This window comes from Leucoraja erinacea, chromosome 17, assembly GCF_028641065.1.
Source record: "Leucoraja erinacea ecotype New England chromosome 17, Leri_hhj_1, whole genome shotgun sequence".
Lineage (NCBI taxonomy): Eukaryota > Metazoa > Chordata > Chondrichthyes > Rajiformes > Rajidae > Leucoraja > Leucoraja erinaceus.
Genome location: NC_073393.1, coordinates 14,762,327 through 14,783,350, shown reverse-complemented (window position 1 = coordinate 14,783,350; position 21,024 = coordinate 14,762,327). Strand labels below are relative to the sequence as shown.

Here is a 21,024-nt window from a genome sequence, read left to right as displayed (position 1 = left end):
GCCTTGGACTGTGATTGGTATTTAACTTTTAAGTTGTACGTTGTGCTATTTTCCATCTGTGAACACTGATGTCGATTATTCTGCCTTTTCACTGATTTCATAGATTCAGGGTGGTGAGGGACGTGTGTACAAGTGTCTTTTCAACCACAAGTTTGAAGATGCTATGAGTGATCAGGTAAGCATCCAATTAGGTTTGAAGATGATCTATCTCTCCCCCCCTAACCCCATTCTCCCGCCTTCTCCCGATAACCCTTGACACCTAATTAAGAATCTATCTCTGCCATTAAATTATCTACGGATTCACCACTAAAGAAGGACCTCCAGTCCTAGACTCTCCCATTCCCCTCATTCACTATATTCAGGCCTTTCAATATTCAGTAAATTTCAATGCGGATCTTTTTCTGCCCTTGTTTAACTTATCATGTTATACATTCATCTCTTTTGAACTGGTGAATTTGCTAACTTTGTTTCTGGTTGCATCATAATCTAGTTCCAAGTGGCATGTTTCATACTTCAGTGATTGCAACGAATAAAACATAACAAGCAATCTATGTTGAATGTTTTCATTTGTTTAGTTTTACTTTGCATGTTGTAATTGGATACAAATTAGAATATGCAGTGACTGTATATCTGCTTAACTAATCTTTTCATTTCTTTCACAATAGAGTCCTTGCCATTTCAAGAGAATATTGTACTTGATTTCCAAGTTGCATTTATTTTGGGTTTTCATGTTGTCTGTCATGTATACTAAATACAGGACTAATTAGCATTCACCTGCACATTTAATGTACACCTGTGTTGTCTGAACAATAACCATGGCCACAAAGTGACCTTCGGTTATGCACTTCCTCATATTTCAAATCAGCCGAGCTGCACAAGAGAGCTCAAGATTAGAATGTATATCTCCCCAAGATTATTTCATAGTCGTACCGCATAGCAACAGGTACTTCAGCCCAATTCTTCCATGCCATCTAAGATGTCTCATCTGAGCTAGTCCCATTTGCCCGTTAGGGTCATATCCTTATAAACATTTCCAGTCCAGATTTCATGTCAGAGTTGAGGAAGGATGATAACTGTTGTAAAGGATGACAACTTTATCTTGGCCTGACCACCAAGCAAACACATTGACTTTCACGTAGTTTCTCAAGCAATTTTGTTGGGTATTTCTGCATCTCCAAAGTGCTGATATTAACAAAGACCATGTGAGAGAAATGTGTAGGAAAGACTGCAGATGCTGGTTTAAATCGAAGGTGAACAAATCGCTGGAGTAACTCAGCAAAACAGGCAGCATCTCTGGAGAGAAGGAATTGGTGATGTTTCGGATCGAGACCCTTCTTCAGTCCAGATTTGCGGCCTGTCCTGCTAAGTTACTCCAACATTTTGTGCCTACCATGGGAAAGGGATCTTCAGTCTTTATCTTTAAGAGACAGAATTGTAGCCTCCAATCCCTGTGCAATGACTTGTCCGTAATAATTATCCAAACATTTTGCCAGGATTGGCCAATCTCTATCTTGCTGATATAACCCTGTAAGGTCTGTAAGGAGGACTGGCCTGTTAAATCTGCTTAATTTTTATTTCATACTTGAGCATTTCTAAATTATTATTGTGCTCAGATGGTCCTTTGAGCTTTGTGACTTCAATGCAACCTCTGCTTCATATTGTCCTCCCTTGTGGCAGCTTTGGTGGTTGAGAATTTTGTGCAATTAATTTCCTATATCAAACATTTTTGGTAGTGTTTTTGTGAGTGTCAGATATGAACCTTGATATATATATTTTTTTCTTGATCCTGGAATGGTTGAGCTCGATTGTTTATAAAATGTCAAAAACCTTCCTGGGATTACAAAATATTTTTCCTGGTTGTTTTTACTCATACAAGTCATTTGGATATTTATATATACTACATGTTTATTTTGTTATGATCCATGAGCTTAGTTGGTGTTATAAATAAACCCTCCAATTTCAAAGTCCAGGTTCGTGGTTTAAACATAAAGACCAAGTCAGTTGCAAAAAGGCTAAATTCACACCACACTAAATGCAGCCAAGCTGTTAGGGAAGTGAGAAGCAGATGGGTTTTGTTTGTAATGTATCTGTTAAATGGCATAGCTGCTGCAGCTTTTCTTGTGCCACGTTTCAGATGCTGGAAATCATTAGCTGTGTTCATCCACAATGAGCAGTGCTTTAGTTCTACTTTCCTAGAGCTGTTGAATTTGAATGCATAGTTAAGAAGCAGCACCAGTGGTAGATATTACACAGCTTGAAATGCTAGTTATTATTAAATGTGCATATTAAGACTTGATTTAAGAATACCATTCCCGACCTGATGTCATTGTAATCGACGGTTAAAATTTTAATCCAATATTAATTGGGTCCCTCAATGCATCGTGATTCTTTATGGATGTGGATGTGTAGGAAATAAGAGGTTGTAAACTAGCGGTTTTTTTCACACTTGATATTTATCAGCTTCAGAGCAATTCACACTCTCCAAGTGCTCAAACACTTGAACATCAACTGGTTGCAGAAGTATTCACATTCTGCCATGGCCAGCTGAGACGTATCTGCCTTCAAATGTGTCACATTCTCATGTATGTCGAGAGCATCACAGAAGGCTTCACGTATTGGTGACTTTGCAGCTACAAAGTATGCGTTCACTTTCCATATCTAGAGAGTTATCGCTAATGAAGGCAGACATCAGCGCTGAAGTTACACCGCTTTCAATGTGATCAGTTAAGGTAAAGGTCATTTCAAGATCATGAGGTCAGATAAGGCACGAAACATGTTTTCAGCCACGCAATGCTACACCCACACATGCGTCAAGAAATATGTGCTGAAAATAAAATTATAGTGACACACTTTCCATGAGAGCCAATTTTTTATTTAGAATTTGTCAATTCCATGTAATTTTTATTACCCAACCTATTGCAATGTGAGGGTTGCCAGTAGATAGACCAATTTAAAAAGTAATGTGAGCTAAAATATAGAGCAAGAGGAGAGTGCATAAAGTATGTAAGGCAAGGTTTTGATGGATAGATTGTTGGAAAAGGAAAGGCTTTGGTATCTGGGTAGAACATTTTGAGTTCATTTTTTGATGGTTTAATTTTTATTCTCGTCATAATGAAACTGACGATGACAGACATATAAGAGCCTTCTGTATAAAATAAATGATGTGTCAGGACTGCTGTATTAAACAGAAGTTTTGAGGTTAGTTAATTTGAAGGCATTCCAGGTTTTTGAGCTGTACGTGACATCCTATGTGGTGTTGCAGACTATTATTAAAATGTCAGTATTCAGTGTGCTGGAAGATTTAAAAATGTAATGGCTGTTGTGTTATGGTTTTCTTTTCTTCAGTGTCGTGAGGCACTTACAACAAGACAGAAGCTAATTGCTCAGGATTACAAAGTGAGTTACTCCCTGGCCAAGGCATGCAAAAATGACCTCCGCAAATATCGGTGTAACACAGACAACTTGCCACGTGCCCGTGAGGCTCGACTGTCTTACTTACTGCTCTGTCTGGAATCTTCTGTGCACCGGGGTAAGCATTAATAATGACCAAGACTGGTGTGCAGGGCTTATAACTGCTCTTTGATCAAATTAAACATTGATTATCTTGAGGTTATGGTGCAGTTTAAAAAACTAATGTTTAATTGGATTGGGGTATAGTTTTCTGTGCTTTGGCTTAGGAAAGTGCTATGACTTAGAAAAACTAGAATATTGAGTAATATTGCATTAATCCGAATTCCTGCTAGCTAGACTCAGCCATTCCTTTGTTTTCTCTTTCACAGAATGAACTAATATTAATTGTCTAGAATTGTCAAAAATATTACTTTACAGCTATGAGGCCCAGTGAATGTTTCAAGACCTTTGGGGTTTTTTTTCTAGCTCTTCGTCAATGTCCTGTCCCTACTTGTTTCAAGCACTGTACTTCATTGGCACATTCCTGGGAGACTTATTCTAACCCAAGCTATCTGTCTGTTTCAATTATAACACCCATCTAAATTAGTGCCCTGACTTTCCTATTTAGCAAGTTTTAACATTGTTCTGTTTCAACACGTTTTGCAGTTGGTCTTATTTTTGCCTTGGCTATAATGTTTTGCCTTATGACCTTGCGCCATTTTAGATATAGTTAATGTTTATTTGTTTTACTGTTCCGTCTTACCAACACTGTAATTACAGCAAGGATATTAACATACCAATAAACATTTGGGTGTTTTTTAAATATGCTTATACATGTAAACGGTTATTATATTTGTTTAAGTTAACTTTCACCCATGGAGACAATGGTAGATGTTTAGGGCACTAGCAAAAACCATTTGATACTTGGCCAGTTGTTAATTTTAAATTAGATGATATCTAATTTAAAATTAGATATCATCCATTTCCATGATATTAAATGATAGGAGAAACTTTTAAAGCTAAATAACCTTTTCTGATCATCTTTTTCATGTTTGTAGGTTAATTGGCCTCTAAAATTGCCCCAAATGTGAACAAGTGAGAATGGGTAATCCCTGGTTGGTGTGGACCTGGTGGCCTGTTTTCATGCTGTATATCTGAACTGAGTATTAAAATATATGTGCGAGGCTTTAAGTTTGAGGTCAGAGGCAGAGGAGGGAAATGAAGTGGAGTAGCAGCAGGCTCATAGATTGGTTTTAGATGCTTTGTTTGTTGAAGCTTGTGCATCAAACCAAAAAAATGGGAGTTTTCATTTTGAGAAATGAAATCTTTCTTTAAAGTGCCCATTGTACCAACTTTCATAACAGTTCGATGGCGAGCAGAGTTAGTGCTTCATCTTTTTCAAACAATATTTCTGTCTATTTCAATTTCATAAATTATTTTCTCCACTTTATTGTTGGTATGTTGAGAGCACTGGACTTATGCACCTTAAATGAAAGGTTAATACTTCTGATGCATTCTTGGAGCTTAGGATGGTTAAAACCTAAGTCGTCAGAAGTGAGCTTAACCATAATCACATAATTTTTCTTGAGTTTTACTCTGTATTTTTCATTGTCAAAATGCTGATGTTCACTCTATTACTGAGCAGGTCGACAGGTGAGCGGTGAGTGCCAGGGCGAGATGTTAGATTATCGTAGAATGCTGATGGAAGATTTCTCATTAAGCCCCGAGATTATTCTTAATTGTCGTACTGAGATCGAACTCCACTGCTCAGGGCTACATCGAAAAGGAAGGACGTTACACTGCTTGATGAGACTGGGACGAGGCGACAAGGGCAGTCTGGGCCAGAACTGTCAGCAGGCAGTGAGTATTTTGATGCTTAGTAAAATTACCCTTCTCATTTGCAGATTGGCTGATTAATTTGTATTTTGTTAGTCAAAGAGCAATATTCAGTGGAAACGGGTCTTTCAGCCCAATTTGTCCATGGCTGACAAAATTGCCCAATCAAGTTTAATGACATTCTTTCTATAACTGGACACAGGAAAGGTACACATGTCTCCAAATGTGGCCTTACCACATCTTGTACAATAGTACCACGACGTCCCAACTCCTGTATTCAATACACTGACTTGAAGGCAAGATTGTTGAATGCGCTCTTCACACCTGTATTTGTCTGTGGTGTTACTTTCATGGAACTATGTATCTGCACCCCCATATCTCTGTTCTGCAACACTCCCCAGCATACTACAATTTAAGCAGTAAAAACTGTCCTAGTTGATCTTGCCGAAATATAACATCTCATCTTTATTTGAATTAATCTACATTAAACTGATCATTTCTCAGTCCATTGGCCCAGTTGATGAAGATGCTGCCTTACAGTGTCAAAGACCCAGATTCAATGCTGACTAATGGTGCTGTCTGTATGGAGTTTTATGTTCTCCCTGCCACTGCGTCTGGTTTCTCCAGGTGCTCCGATTTCCTCCCACATTCCAAAGACATGCAGGTTTGTAGATTAATTGGCTTCTGTAAATTTGCCCTAAGTGTGTAGGATTGAATTAGTGTACAGGTCGGTGTGGACTTGGTGGGGTGAAGGACCTATTTCCATGCGGTATCACTAAACTGAACTAATTGCTCTCTCAAGTGTACCCTTACACCTCTGATACCTCAAAGGTGTATTTGACAATATTAACAGAGGCTTGCAAGTTTAGTTGATCTTTATTTGAAGTGATCTGCTGGACAATTCTAGAAAGCTATCTGCAAAATTAGTTGGAGGTAGAAACAAAGAACAACAAATTGTGAATGGGCAGTAACTGCAGATATTGGGTCGAAGATAGACATAAAATGCTGGAGTAACTCGATGGATCAGGCAGCAGCTCCAGAGAAAAAGGATGGGTGATGTTTTGGGTTATGACCCTTCTTCAGACTGTACAGTAGCTGTTTTTTGTACACCAAAGGTGTAAGGTTTTTTTTTAGTGAATGGCATTTCATTGCTCAACAGTGGCAAGAGAAAAATAAATGTCAGTCTAAAAGGACGTGCTTGTAATGAGGTGGTTGAATTTTCAAGATAAAGCTCCTATAAAAAGCTTATCTAAGTAGAACACCATTTGATAATGAATGACGAAGTGGATGTTTGACTGCAATGAAAATCATTGTTATAACTAGGAAAACATTGGTAAATTCTACTAAATGACACAGACAAAATCTTTTATCTCTGACAGTCTGATGTACAATGATGCGATTTCATCATAAATAAAGAAATATTAACTCATCGTGATTGCTAAAGAGTCAAAGAACTTGAGAAGATAGAGTAAACTGCCTGGTTACTGCGTCATTCTTGTTAGTTTGTATATCTTAAATCTCTTTCTGCTCCAAATCCAGCTTCAGACCCTAATTCAAGAAACAGACCCTGGTGCAGACTACCGCATTGATCGAGCTTTGAATGAAGCGTGTGAGTCAGTCATTCAAACTGCTTGCAAACACATCCGCAGTGGAGATCCCATGTAAGTCAGAGTAAGAATAGTCGTTGTCCACTGTGTAGGAAACAAACTGATGTTATAATTTGGAGTTCATAGAGTTTGTGCATGGGATATCAGAGTCGAGCTTCTGAGCATCGTGTTTTTGAATGCAATAAATATTTGGAATTTCAAATCCAGGTAAAGTACATGAAACATAACCCTAAAACCAGAGACAGCTTTTGGGAGTGAATTCTCGAAATATTGCTCCTCAAAAGATTTTTGGTGCCAGGTTGATTGAAGATGAGCAATAGGTTTTTGGAGAAGGGGAAAATGATATGACAGAAAATGTATAGGTCAGATTGTCTGACCAGCATCTAATGGCAGAACTCTGCAGAAGCGCACACACCCACTTTTTTCTAAAAGTGGAGAGAAATACAATACGACATGATGGGGACATGATAGTTAATATCATAACTTTAAAAATGTTTGTTAAAAGGGAAATAAGTTGGGTATCATTGAAAGTAGCCCTGCTACTTTGTTCTGACTTTCTTAATTTATTTATTTCCCAAGGTGAAGGGAAGATTACTATTTTCGTGGCAGTAAAGTGGGGATTAAATCTCCTTGAACTAAAGCAATTAGCTTACAAAGGACCTTATAATTATGGTACCTTTCCTAAGGGAGAAGATGGGTAGGCAGAAAATCATAATGAACTGGCCATTTCAAATATATTTTGACAAGTGCTTTGCTGTTTCACCATATGCATCAAACAAAGAGGATCCAATGCTAATAAAGCATTTTACTTAAATATCTGTCTATTGGAAGATAAGATTTATTGGGATGAAGAATTCTGGATTTAGATTTCTAATTCAATTATCAAAAGGTAGCAACACGCCATCTTCATTACAATTATGGAACATGTGTATACCACTAATGGATTTATGCATTAATGCACAATTAGATCTACAAACAATAACAATAGAATCAAGGATTGGTTGGAAGTGATCAGAGAACATATGGAGTATACAATGTTGTGGAGATGATCTGACAGGCTAGATACATAGAAAATAGGTGCAGGAGTAGGCCATTGAGCCTTTTGAGCCAGCTCCATCATTCAATGTGATCATCCACAATCAGTGCCCCGTCCTTGCCTTCTCCCCATATCCTTTGATTTTGCTAGCCCTAAGAGCTCTAGCTCTTTTGAATGCATCCAGTGAATCGGCCTTCACTGCCTTCTGGGGCAGAGAATTCGAAAATATATATATATATATATATATCGCAGCACTGGGTGGAAAAGTTTTTCGTCATATATATCAGGCCCTGGGGAGTTATCAGCCTTCATTCCCATCAGTCTACTCAACATCATTTCCTGACTAATGTGAATTTCCTTCAGTTCCTCTATCATCCTAGTTCCTCTGTCCCCTAATTCAGATTGTTTGTCTTCCTTAGTGAAGACAGAACTAAAGTACATGTTCAACTCGTCTGCCATTTCCCCATAATAAATTCACTTGTCTCTGTCTTCAAGGGACTCACATTTGTCTTAATTAATCTTTTCCATTTCACATACATAAAGAAGCTTTTACTATCCTCCTTTATATTCTTGGCTAGCTTTCCTTCGTACTTCATCTTTTCTCCATGTATTGCCTTTTTAGTTACCTTCTATTGTTCTTTAAAAGTTACCCAATCCTCTGGCTCCCCGTTCATCTTTGCTATGTTATACGTCTTCTCTTTTAGTTTTATACTGTCCTTGGCTTCCCTTGTCGGCCACGGTTTCCTCTTTCTCCCCCTTATAATCTTTCTTCCTCTTTGGATTGAAATTATCCTGCATCTTCTGGATTATTTCCAGAAATTCATGCCATTGCTGTTCCACCGTCATCCCTGCTAGGGTCCCTTTCCAGTCAACTTTGGCCAGCTCTTCCCTTATACCTCCTTAGTCCCCTTTGTTCATCTGTAATACTATGGCGGTTTCTGGTGGAAAGGCACTTGGCTGCATGTAACCGCTGGAAGAAAAGTGGTCTCTGGCTCACCCAGGTTCAGATGAAGGGGAAATCTGTTATGTATTTAAAGAAATAGTCTTGGATGTGGAAGTGCTTCTTGAAACCAGCAGTGTCTGTCTATTTAACTAGTAAAACATATTTGCTGGATTACTGCTCTGTGATTTGATCAGCTTATGAAACAATGACGTTGAAAGGAGTGTTGGCAATGCGCATATTAATCTTTGCCCTTCTATTTCATTTCCACTCTCTCATCTCTTAGCAACACATATTTCCTGCACAATGAAGGGTTATGGGGCACCAAAGACTGCCTAATATTGATGCTGAAATCATCAGCTGTGGTTTATTGGTTGAATGGATGTGTTTGTGCACTGTGATATACCCGTTGTGTTGGCCTTGTACTTTGTGGGAATTGTGTGTTCGTGAACATACCTGACACATTCTAACATTTTGAAGGAAGCAGTGTGTTGCTACTTGACATTTGCCCTCCAACAGGTCCTGATAAAAATTGTAGGTAGACAAAAATGCTGGAGAAACTCAGCGGGTGAGGCAGCATCTATGGAGCGAAGGAAATAGGCAGCGTTTTGGGTTGAGACTCTTCTTCAGACCCTTTTTATCATTTCAGACAAATTATTAAAATTGTATAATGTTGTCAGAAGATGGTTTTGGATTCAACTGCCTGGCTATCTTCTAAAAACCTGAGCAATAGTTTTAAGCTATGAAAGTGTGTTAAAAGAAACAATGCACATTGGTAAACTAAAAATCCGCAAGGTACTTGCACAAATTAATGCAGTAACAGGATTTAATTTGTAAATAAAAAGCTACTCTTTTTAAATGCAATGTGCTGTGGAAAGTTGCACACTTATTCGGTGGATGTTTTTATGAGAGGCTGTTTAAAGAATGGATCAAGCACTGTATTGTGCTATTGAGGGAGTGCAGTGTAGGTTCGCCAGATTAATTCCCTGGATGGCGGGACTGACATATGATGAAAGAATGGTTGACTGGGCTTGTGTTCATTGGAATTTAGAAGGATAAGTGGGGATCTTATAGAAACATATACATTTCTTAAAGATTGGACAGGCTAGATGGCAATAGACAAGGATGTTCATTATCACCGCTGTTATTCGCTCTGGTAATTGAACCTTTAGCTGAATAAATTAGAACACACCCGGATATTTACGGTTATAATACAAAATATTCAAATAACAAAATATCCTTATATGCAGACGATGTATTACTGTATATCACAAAACGCCAAATCAGTATACCAAACATATTAAATCTAATTGAGGACTTTGGATCTTTCTCAGGATACAGAATAAACTGGAACAAAAGTGAAATTATGTCGATTAAAAACCGAAAGACTCAACACATCTCTTGAAATTTCCCTTTAAAATAGCCACAGAAAAATTTAAATATTTAGGATTTGAAATCACTAGAAACTATCACGCTATGTTTAACGCCAATTATAGCCCCTTACTTAAGAAACTAAATAATCTAATCAAATTCTGGAAAACGCTCCCGATGTCTTTAATAGGTCGAATAAATGCTATAAAAATGATCTTTTTACCACAAATCCTATATTTATTTCAATCAATTCCAATATATTTTTCAAAAAACTAGACTCAGACATTACAAATTTTATATGGGATTTTAAATCCCACAGAATACAAAGAGCACACCTTAGTAAACCAAAAGAGATGGGTGGTCTAGCGCTCCCTAACTTTATGTACTATAATTGGGCAGTAAATATTAAAAATATGATTCACCTGCTGGACAACTCTGCCCAGCAGGTGGACTGGATTGTAATGGAGAGAGAGGACTGCTCTCCGTGTAATACAGGAGCGACTCTCCTCTCACCAATGAATCTGAATAACAAAAATTATAATAAAAATCCAATGATACATACCACAATTAGAACTTGGAAAATCAAAATCAAAACCTTTATTGTCATCTTGCAAGAAAAATGAAAAGACGTTTCCCAGTGAAAATTTTAAAACACTTCTCAAATCTATCTCTTTTAATGCCAATAGTCAATTACCCCTCGTTTTAAACCTTCAATTATAGATAAATCATTTACACAATGGGAAAGAATGGGAATCAAAACGCTCGGAGACTTGCATGAATTAGGAAAATTATTCATCATTTCAACAATTACAACTGAAACTCCACCGTGCCCCTAAAAGTTGAGGATGAAAAATAATCAAGTATTTGTAAATATCTTCAAATCCGTTGACTACCTGAAAAAAGTACACAAAAGACTATCATAACATGTCCTCAGACTTATTGGATGAAGCCATGAAGACAAAGGCTGAATCAGAAAATCTGATATACTTATACAACATTATTTTAAATATATTAAACGAAATACCTACAACCGATGGCATCCTCTGTAGAGCGGTTGGGGCGATTAGAAGAGACTGGGAACAAGAAAACTAGCTATAAAAAACCACTTTCAAAAGAGAGCTGGGGGATAAACACACATTACTATATGTAACTCTGGAACTCTCTGCCACAGAGGGTAGTTGAGGCCAGTTCATTGGCTATATTTAAGAGGGAGTTAGATGTGGCCCTTGTGGCTAAGGGGATCAGGGGGTATGGAGAGAAGGCAGGTACGGGATACTGAGTTGGATGATCAGCCATGATCATATTGAATGGCGGTGCAGGCTCGAAGGGCCGAATGGCCTACTCCTGCACCTAATTTCTATGTTTCTATGTGCATAAATGCTCGATCAACGTAAACGACATACGCTAATTCAATATTAAAACATTACATAGACTATATTCATTCAAAAATTTGCACTTGGTGCAACATAAAATAAAAAAACACTTTTCCCCAATGTCTCACCCATTTGTGATAAAGTGTCAGTCACAAGTAGCTACCATAGCGCACTCTTTTTCAATTTTTTTTACACAATGGTATAAAAAAAACGCTCCAAAAAAATTCTGGAATTTCAAAATATTGAAAATCTTCACAAAATTATTTTCAAAATAAAAAAATACACAAAAGACTACCAAAAGCAGAATGGATCATTTTTGGAAATATCGGAAGGTAACCCCGAATTAAAAAATTCAAAAGAGAGCTGGGATTTCAAAAGAAACTTACTTAATTACGGGCTAATAATAGGAAAAAAGCTTATACGCAAATTTTGGAAAAATGCTCCAATACCAACAATAAAAATGTGGATTTCAAACATGTTCGAAACACTACACTTGGAAGAGATGAGACTCCTCCTAGCAGGCAAAGCAGACCACTTCCAAAAGACGTGGTCTGCATTTATGGAACTATTACAAGCATAAGGTGCAATAGTAATTTAAAATATAAATGGTACCAGGATCTGGTATAAAATAAATGTAAAAAAAAAATACGGTTGGTATATCCTTTTTTGCGGAGTTTTGTGTTACAATAGAGCGATTGTTTTTCCTTTTTTTTCCCTTTCTTTCTAGGATCTTATTTCCTTTCTTTACTTCCTTCTCTAACTTCTTCCCTAAGGGGCTTTCTTTCCCCAACACTTTCCTGCACCTTCACGATTCTTGCTCACTTTCCTTACTACTTTTATTTCTATCTTTTTTAAAGCTCGAAAAACGAAGTGGTACAACAAATGTAATAAGATATATCTGATGTATATTATTGTAATTTACTGTACTTCTAATAAAAAATAAAAAATAAAAAGATTGGACAGGCTAGATGCAGGAAAAATGTTCCCGATGTTGGGGGAAGTCCAGAACCAGGGGTCACAGTTTAAGAATGAGGTGTAGGCCATTTAGGACTGTGATGAGGAAAAACTCCTTCAACCAGAGAGTTGAGAATCTGTGGATGTTTTCAAGAGAGAGTTGGATTTAGCTCTTGGGGTTAAATGAATCAAGGGATATGGGGAAAAAGCAGGAACGGGGTACTGATTTTAGATGATCAGCCATGATCATATTGAATGGCTCGAAGAGCCGAATGGCATACTCCACCTATTTTACTATGTTTTCTAAGTAATCAGATTCAGAATCACACTTAATGTTTACTATTTTCTACTGGCAGGATCCTCTCGTGTCTGATGGAGCATCTTTACACCGAAAAGATGGTGGAAGAGTGTGAGCATCGACTACTTGAGCTGCAGTACTTCATTTCCCGTGACTGGAAGTAAGTATTGACGTCTGTGCTGAAGGTTTGGAAAGCTTCAAGTTACATTGCAATCAAACATGATCTACGGAAGGGAGAGAGAATCATTGGCTGTCACGTAATTGGAGGTCAAAGCTGAAGGAGCTCTATCAGTAATATCAGTTGGCTTCTGCAAGTGAAAACAATTCGGCAGCAAGCGCCAAGAGACCCATCTACCTCCAATAAGTTGTTATAGCTTTCGGAGACCGGAGCTGGCCATAACTCTGGTGGGGTTGCATAGAAACAAATAAATGACGCAAGTAACTTATACTGATCATGTTTGCAAAGACACAACCAATTCTAAGTAAATCACTGATTTGAATATGATTAACATTGCTTGCAAGAGGTAAAGAAAGGGAGGCTTCAACATGATTCATTTACAGCACATTGAACAAGCTGCAGTGCTGTGTACAGTTAAACCAATGTCCTGCTAAATGTACAGCTGTTCCATTTTTGTACAAACATTATAACCTCCTATATTGTTCAGAATGTTTAATTCAGGTGACATTTGCTACTGAGTTAAATTTAATGTTCTGTGTGATGGTTACAAATTGAAGTTTTTTTTCCTGCAGAAAAATGTAGGAGGGGTTTAGATGTAAACTAGATTGCAGAGTAAAGATTCAACAGTGTAGCCCAGGAACAGGCTCTTGGGACACCATGGCTGTGCTGAACATGATGTCAAATGATGTCGCCAGATAATTCTTCCCATTCATTTAGCATGTTGGTGCACTGAAAATACCAGGATTAGGAAGAGCACCTGATGATCTGACCTGACTATTTGGTTTGGTCATATCTTTTAATTCAGACTTAGTGTCTGTGGGTGGTAGATGTGTCAACTCGACACTCAGCCAGAGAATAAATGTGTGTTAGCTTCAAGTTTGACTCTACATCAGCAGCCGGATATGTTACTTGGCAGGGTGGTGGACTGGGAACTTTGCCAGAAAGCCATTTTCTATGCACTGCCTCTGTGTTTCCCTTGATGCTGTGGTCAGATAGTGACTTCTGCCCATAAGACTTTATTAGCTCTTGAAGTTTCTTTTCTGGGCATGCGCACCAAATCTGACTTGGTTATTGTTCAGGCACAATATTCTGCCAATGGCAGGTTCAGATGGATGAAGAAAAACTTTATAAGGGCTGAAGCTTTTATCAAATTTAGAGTGGCTGTGATTGCATGGGGTTGTGTTGCAGTTGAAATGTCACCTGGAGTAATAGATTTAATAGTAGGTATATTCAGTATAAGCCAATCCCTTGGGTGAATCACCAAAACTCTGTATAACGGGTGATTGATAGCCCATCAAATGTAACCATGAGCATTTTTGTGAGACTAAGTTGTCAAGTAGCTATTGTGGACCATCCACAGTCCTAATTTAAGATGGGGTGTTTATTTCAATGGTGCCAAATACAATAACATTAAAATGTCTAGTGGTTCTTACAGAGTTGACGTGGAAAAGCTTTTCCCACTGAGAGTAGGGAAGATTCAAACGAGGGGACATGACATGAGAATTAAGGGACTGAAGTTTAGGGGTAACATGACGGGGATCTTCTTTACTCGGAGAGTGGTAGCTGTGTGGAATGAGCTTCCAGTGAAGGTGGTGGAGGCAGGTTTGTTTTTATCATTTAAAAATAAATTGGATAGTTATATGGATGGGAAGGGAATGGAGGGTTATGGTCTGAGCGCAGGTATATGGGACTAGGGGAGATTATGTGTTCAGCACGGACTAGAAGGGTCGAGATGGCCTGTTTCCGTGCTGTAATTGTTACATGGTTTGTATGGTTCTAACAAAGGTGTGTTGTCGCTTGGGGTTATGGTGTGTGTCTCACTGGATGAAATTCAGTTAATGTCCTTTGTCCCAGGTGTCTTGAGGTGGCCTTATTATGTTTCAGGTACCTTTGGCCAAATGCTCTACAATGTCTCATGATCATGTTACCTTTGCAGAACCCAGATTAAACAAATGCAAATTAAACAAACACTATATGTTGAGGAACCAATTATTGTTTAAATGCAGCGATAGAAATCCAAATCACTTGTGTGGGCTAGCTGTTATAGAAACATAGAAACATAGAAATTAGGTGCAGGAGTAGGCCATTCGGCCCTTCGAGCCTGCACCGCCATTCAATATGATCATGGCTGATCATCCAACTCAGTATCCCGTACCTGCCTTGTCTCCATACCCCCTGATCCCCTTAGCCACAAGAGCCACATCTAACTCCCTCTTAAATATAGCCAATGAACTGGCCTCAACTACCCTCTGTGGCAGAGAGTTCCAGAGATTCACCACTCTCTGCGTGAAAAAAAGTTCTTCTCATCTCGGTTTTAAAGGATTTCCCCTTTATCCTTAAGCTGTGACCCCTTGTCCTGGACTTCCCTAACATCGGGAACAATCTTCCTGCATCTAGCCTGTCCAACCCCTTAAGAATTTTGTAAGTTTCTATAAGATCCCCTCTCAATCTTCTAAATTCTAGAGAGTATAAACCAAGTCTATCCAGTCTTTCTTCATAAGACAGTCCTGACATCCCAGGAATCAGTCTGGTGAACCGTCTCTGCACTCCCTCTATGGCAATAATGTCCTTCCTCAGATTTGGAGACCAAAACTGTACGCAATACTCCAGGTGTGGTCTCACCAAGACCCTGTACAACTGCAGTAGAACCTCTCTGCTCCTATACTCAAATCCTTTTGCAATGAAAGCTAACATACCATTCGCTTTCTTTACTGCCTGCTGCACCTGCATGCCTACCTTCAATGACTGGTGTACCATGACACCCAGGTCTCGCTGCATCTCCCCCTTTCCCAATCGGCCACCATTTAGATAATAGTCTGCTTTCCTGTTTTTGCCACCAAAATGGATAACCTCACATTTATCCACATTATACTGCATCTGCCAAACATTTGCCCACTCACCCAGCCTATCCAAGTCACCCTGCAGTCTCCTAGCATCCTCCTCACAGCTAACACTGCCCCCCAGCTTAGTGTCATCCGCAAACTTGGAGATATTGCCTTCAATTCCCTCATCCAGATCATTAATATATATTGTAAATAGCTGGGGTCCCAGTACTGAGCCTTGGGGTACCCCACTAGTCACTGCCTGCCATTGTGAAAAGGACCCGTTTACTCCTACTCTTTGCTTCCTGTTTGCCAGCCAGTTCTCTATCCACATCAATACTGAACCCCCAATGCCTTGTGCTTTAAGTTTGTATACTAATTTCTTACGTGGGACCTTGTCGAAAGCCTTCTGGAAGTCCAGATACACCACATCCACTGGTTCCCCCCTATCCACGCTACTAGTTACATCCTCGAAAAATTCTATAAGATTCGTCAGACATGATTTACCTTTCGTAAATCCATGCTGACTTTGTCCAATGATTTCACCACTTTCCAAATGTGCTGCTATCCCATCTTTAATAACTGACTCTAGCAGTTTCCCCACTACCGATGTTAGACTAACTGGTCTGTAATTCCCCATTTTCTCTCTCCCTCCCTTCTTAAAAAGTGGGGTTACGTTTGCTACCCGCCAATCTTCAGGAACTACTCCAGAATCTAAAGAGTTTTGAAAGATTATTACTAATGCATCCACTATTTCTGGAGCTACTTCCTTAAGTACTCTGGGATGCAGCCTATCTGGCCCTGGGGATTTATCGGCCTTTAATCCATTCAATTTACCCAACACCACTTCCCGGCTAACCTGGATTTCACTCAATTCCTCCAACTCCTTTGACCCGCGGTCCCCTGCTATTTCCGGCAAATTATTTATGTCTTCCTTAGTGAAGACGGAACCAAAATAGTTATTCAATTGGTCCGCTATATCCTTGTTCCCCATGATCAACTCACCTGTTTCTGACTGCAAGGGACCTACATTTGTTTTAACTAATCTCTTTCTTTTCACATATCTATAAAAACTTTTGCAGTCAGTTTTTATGTTCCCTGCCAATTTTCTTTCATAATCTATTTTTCCTTTCCTAATTAAGCCCTTTGTCCTCCTCTGCTGGTCTTTGAATTTCTCCCAGTCCTCCGGTATGCTGCTTTTTCTGGCTAATTTGTACGCATCATCCTTCGCTTTGATACTATCCCTGATTTCCCTTGTTATCCATGGATGTACTACCTTCCCTGATTTATTCTTTTGCCAAACTGGGATGAACAATTTTTGTAGTTCATCTATGCAGTCTTTAAATGTCTTCCATTGCATATCCACCGTCAACCCTTTTAGAATTAATTGCCAGTCAATCTTGGCCAATTCACGTCTCATACCCTCAAAGTTACCTTTCTTTAAGTTCAGAACCATTGTTTCTGAATTAACAATGTCACTCTCCATCCTAATGAAGAACTCAACCATATTATGTCGCTGTCAATCACTGCTTCAATACAAAGTGGTCCTTGTCTACACAATAGTACACATTCTCAAGTACTCAAGAGAGTTAGATAGAGCCTTGGGGCTAATGGAATCAAGGGAATCATGGGGAAAACGCAGGAACGGGGTACTAATTTTCGATGATCAGCCATGATCATATTGAATGATGGTGCTGGCTCAAAAGACCAAATGGCCTACTCCTGCACCTATTTTCTATGTTTATATTAGGACAGCACAGTAGTGCACAGTTATAGTTGCTGCCTTACGACGCCAGACCCAAGTTTGATCCAGACTGCCGGTGCTTGTCTGTACAGAGTTTGTTCTCCCCATGACCTGCGTGGGTTTTCTCCGAGAAGCTGCGTTTCCTCCCACACTCCAAAGATGCACAAGTTTGTAGGCTAATTGGTTTGGTATAAATATAAATTGTCCCATGTGTTTAGGATAGTGTTGGTGTGTGGGTATTGCTGGTCGGTGCAGACTCGGTGGGCCAAAAGGCTTGTTTCCATGCTGTAAGTCTAAACTAAACTAAACTAAACAAAAGTACCACGCAAGTTCAAAACTGGTCAGTGCTTTTCTTTATCAATACATTTTGAAGTATTTTCCAAGGCTGATATTTTTCACGGCTAGGTGTTGATATTAATATTCCAATATTAATTGTATACCTTCTGACGATAGCTGCCCATGTGATTGTTTGGATCAGATATTGATTTTATACTAATTGAATTTTAGGGATGGGATGACGTTAAGATGATAGTGTGTGAAGAATGAAATATAATTTCTAATTATAATAATTTACACATTATTTGAAATGTTATCTTTAAAAAGTGCATGTTTATAGGTCGATATTCCATATACTTTTATTGTTGGTATCTTCATGAAATGTAATGATTGATGGTAAATGTTTATACTTGATGTGGATACCATGTAAAATGTTCAGGTATTTAACGGTACATTATGAGATGTCAAAGAGGGACAATAAAATTAGATTTGGCAAATCAATCAAACAAAACTGCGAAAGCAAATAGACTGCAAAGAAAATCTCTGGACTATGTACTGAGCTGAAGCACAGATCTTTTCTGCAAAGTTTTACATCTTTGCTAGATTATTAACTAACTGCATTGATTGCAAGCAAAGTGGCGATACAGAAGACCATACAAATGATTGAACATTGCTTTAATGCTGATTTTTTCATTGCTACCATACTCACAGATAAAATTATGCACCAGTTAACCACACATTTATTTTATCAGTGTGTCATGTTTCCAAATATACTAGCATTCATTCTTCAATTCCCAAAAAGTCCACAAAAACACTTTCCGTTATTGAAATTTTACACAACAATGGATTTGTTAAGGAAGTACCATTATTCAGAGGCGATTTGTAACTGAAGCCTATTCATGTAGTTTGACAAATGGCAGAATTAAAAGACTATCCTTGTATACTGTCGTGGCCAATATTCATCCGTCAAATACCATCACAAAAATACACTGACTTTCTGCTCGTGCAATTGCCTGAGAATAATTGCAGGTTTAGCGACAAAAGAAAAACTATTTTTTGAAATATTTAATGATCTTGCTGCTCATAGCACCGTCAAATTCCAAGTTAATATGACGTTGGAAATTATAATAAACATATTTTATGAAAAGGACCACGTCATGCAACTTATCTAAATGTAAATTAATTATTTCAGTGTACGAATGGGAAAATATAATGACTTTTATTGTAAAATGCAATTGTGAAATCTTTGAACAATATCCTCTTTGGTTTCCCTCCTTAGGCTGGATCCTGTTCTTTATCGCAAGTGCCAGGGTGATGCTTCAAGGCTGTGCCATACTCAGGGTTGGAATCAAACAAGTGAGATGCTACCTCCTGGAGCAGTGTTTTCTTGCTTGTATCGCCATGCTTATCGTACAGAGGAACAAGGGCGCAGGGTGAGAGTGATAGCTTGTTTATTTCCAAAATGCTAAAAAGCACCACATGCAGTTTACTGTAATAGCAGGGTCTCTACGTTATTTTCACGTAGCCTTTGATGTACTGGCATGCTAGTGGTGTCGACAGCCTAGGGTTTATTACATTAGAGTTCAAACATTGAACTGGTAGGCTATTTGCCTTAAGAAGATGTCCACATCCAGGCTTGGTTTTGGACGAAGCGGTGATCATTTCCCGCACATTCAGTCATGCAGAAAAGAGTGAACATTTTTATTGAGGGGATAATTAGTGCATTCATGATTGAAAATGAGATCATTGGGACAGGAATGGATCTATTTAGAACAAGAAGAATGTTTTGAAGGTGCACGAGTGAAATTAAGAGGGATACTAGGTAAGCAAAGAAAAGAGATGAAGAAAAAAACTGGAAAGTAAAATCAAAAAGTCTAATGTTCAGTCCATGTGTAAGTAAAGACCAATCAATTTTTAACAGTGAGCTGATTATTAAACATAGAAAACACGTGCAGGAGCAGGCTATTCTGTTTCTATTCAGCCCTTCGAGCCAGCACCCTCATTCAATATGATCATGGCTGATCATCCAAAATCAGTACCCTGTTCCTGCTTTCTCCCCATATCCCTTGATTCCGTTAGCCCTAAGAACTATATCTAACTCTCTTGAAAACATCCAGTGAACTAGCTTCCACTGCCTTCTGTGGCAGAGAATCCCACAGATTCATAACTCTCTGGGTGAAAAAGTTTTTCCTCATCTCAGTCCTAAATGGCCTACCCCATAATATGTGGGTGTAACTCAATTGTATGTTTGAGCATGAAGTCGTGTTATTGAGGGCAGTGAGTGTAATGTCACATGGATTATAGTAGGTAGACAAAAAATGCTGGAGAAACTCAGCGAGTGAGGCAGCATCTATGGAGAGAAGGAATAGGTGACGTTTCGGGTCGGGGCCTTTCTTTGTCTGAAAAAGGGTCTCGACCCAAAATGTCGCATATTCCTTCTCTCCATTGATGCTAACTCACCCGCTGAGTTTCTCCAGCATTTTTTGTCTCCCTTTGATTTTTCCAGCATCTGCAGTTCTGTTTTTAAACATGGATTACAGTACAGCATTTGAAAGGATCCAACATGGCATGCTGATCAAAATGTGAAAACTCATGGAATTTGTGGGAAACAAAGTGGCAAAATGAATCCAATGGGGAAGATTCAAGCTGGTAGAAAATTGACATAAGCCAGAGACGGCCGAAATTATTTCGGAATGTCAGGCCACATCTTTTTGAGGAGGGAGAAGGGGAGGAAGTGAGAAACATTTGTCGGCTTTTTTTTAAATCGGTGAAAAATTGAAGACTCAAACTTTATACTTTGGCTCACTGCCAGGAAACAAAGGCTCATGGTTAATGTGATTTAAATAACATGACCATTGGAGTTCCACAGAACTGAGCATTCAGTGTCATGCTTTTTGTGGGATATTTAAGATATGAACTCAAATGTAGGGAATGTAGTAAAGACATTTGCAAATTATATAAATATCGATTGAGTGTTTTAAACATGAAACAAATCTGCATGGCAATTACCAACACATGGAGGCAGATCTCGACTCATTAACACCAAACATTGCTGTCCCTTCTGTGAAAAGGTACTTGTTACTGAATTCTGATGGTCTTATTTCACAAACTAGAAATAATTTGCATTCATACAGTTTCAATCTTTGAACTCCTGGCTGAGCTTTGTAAGAGGGTGCTCTGGAAAACAATCTTTATACAT

At 38.6% G+C, this 21,024-nt stretch overlaps 1 protein-coding gene across 5 annotated transcripts in view; it reads left to right on the top strand.

The window, feature by feature from the left end:
- LOC129705173 (Golgi apparatus protein 1-like) overlaps nt 1-21,024 on the top strand; it is a 90,922-nt gene that overhangs the window by 35,410 nt on the left and 34,488 nt on the right. For all 5 annotated transcript variants that reach the window (XM_055648631.1, XM_055648629.1, XM_055648630.1 and 2 more), the window contains exons 6-11: nt 104-175; nt 3,346-3,529; nt 5,036-5,250; nt 6,766-6,887; nt 12,864-12,965; nt 19,105-19,258. In XM_055648631.1, the coding sequence (XP_055504606.1) occupies nt 104-175; nt 3,346-3,529; nt 5,036-5,250; nt 6,766-6,887; nt 12,864-12,965; nt 19,105-19,258 (849 nt within the window). The remainder of the gene's footprint in view (nt 1-103; nt 176-3,345; nt 3,530-5,035; nt 5,251-6,765; nt 6,888-12,863; nt 12,966-19,104; nt 19,259-21,024) is intronic.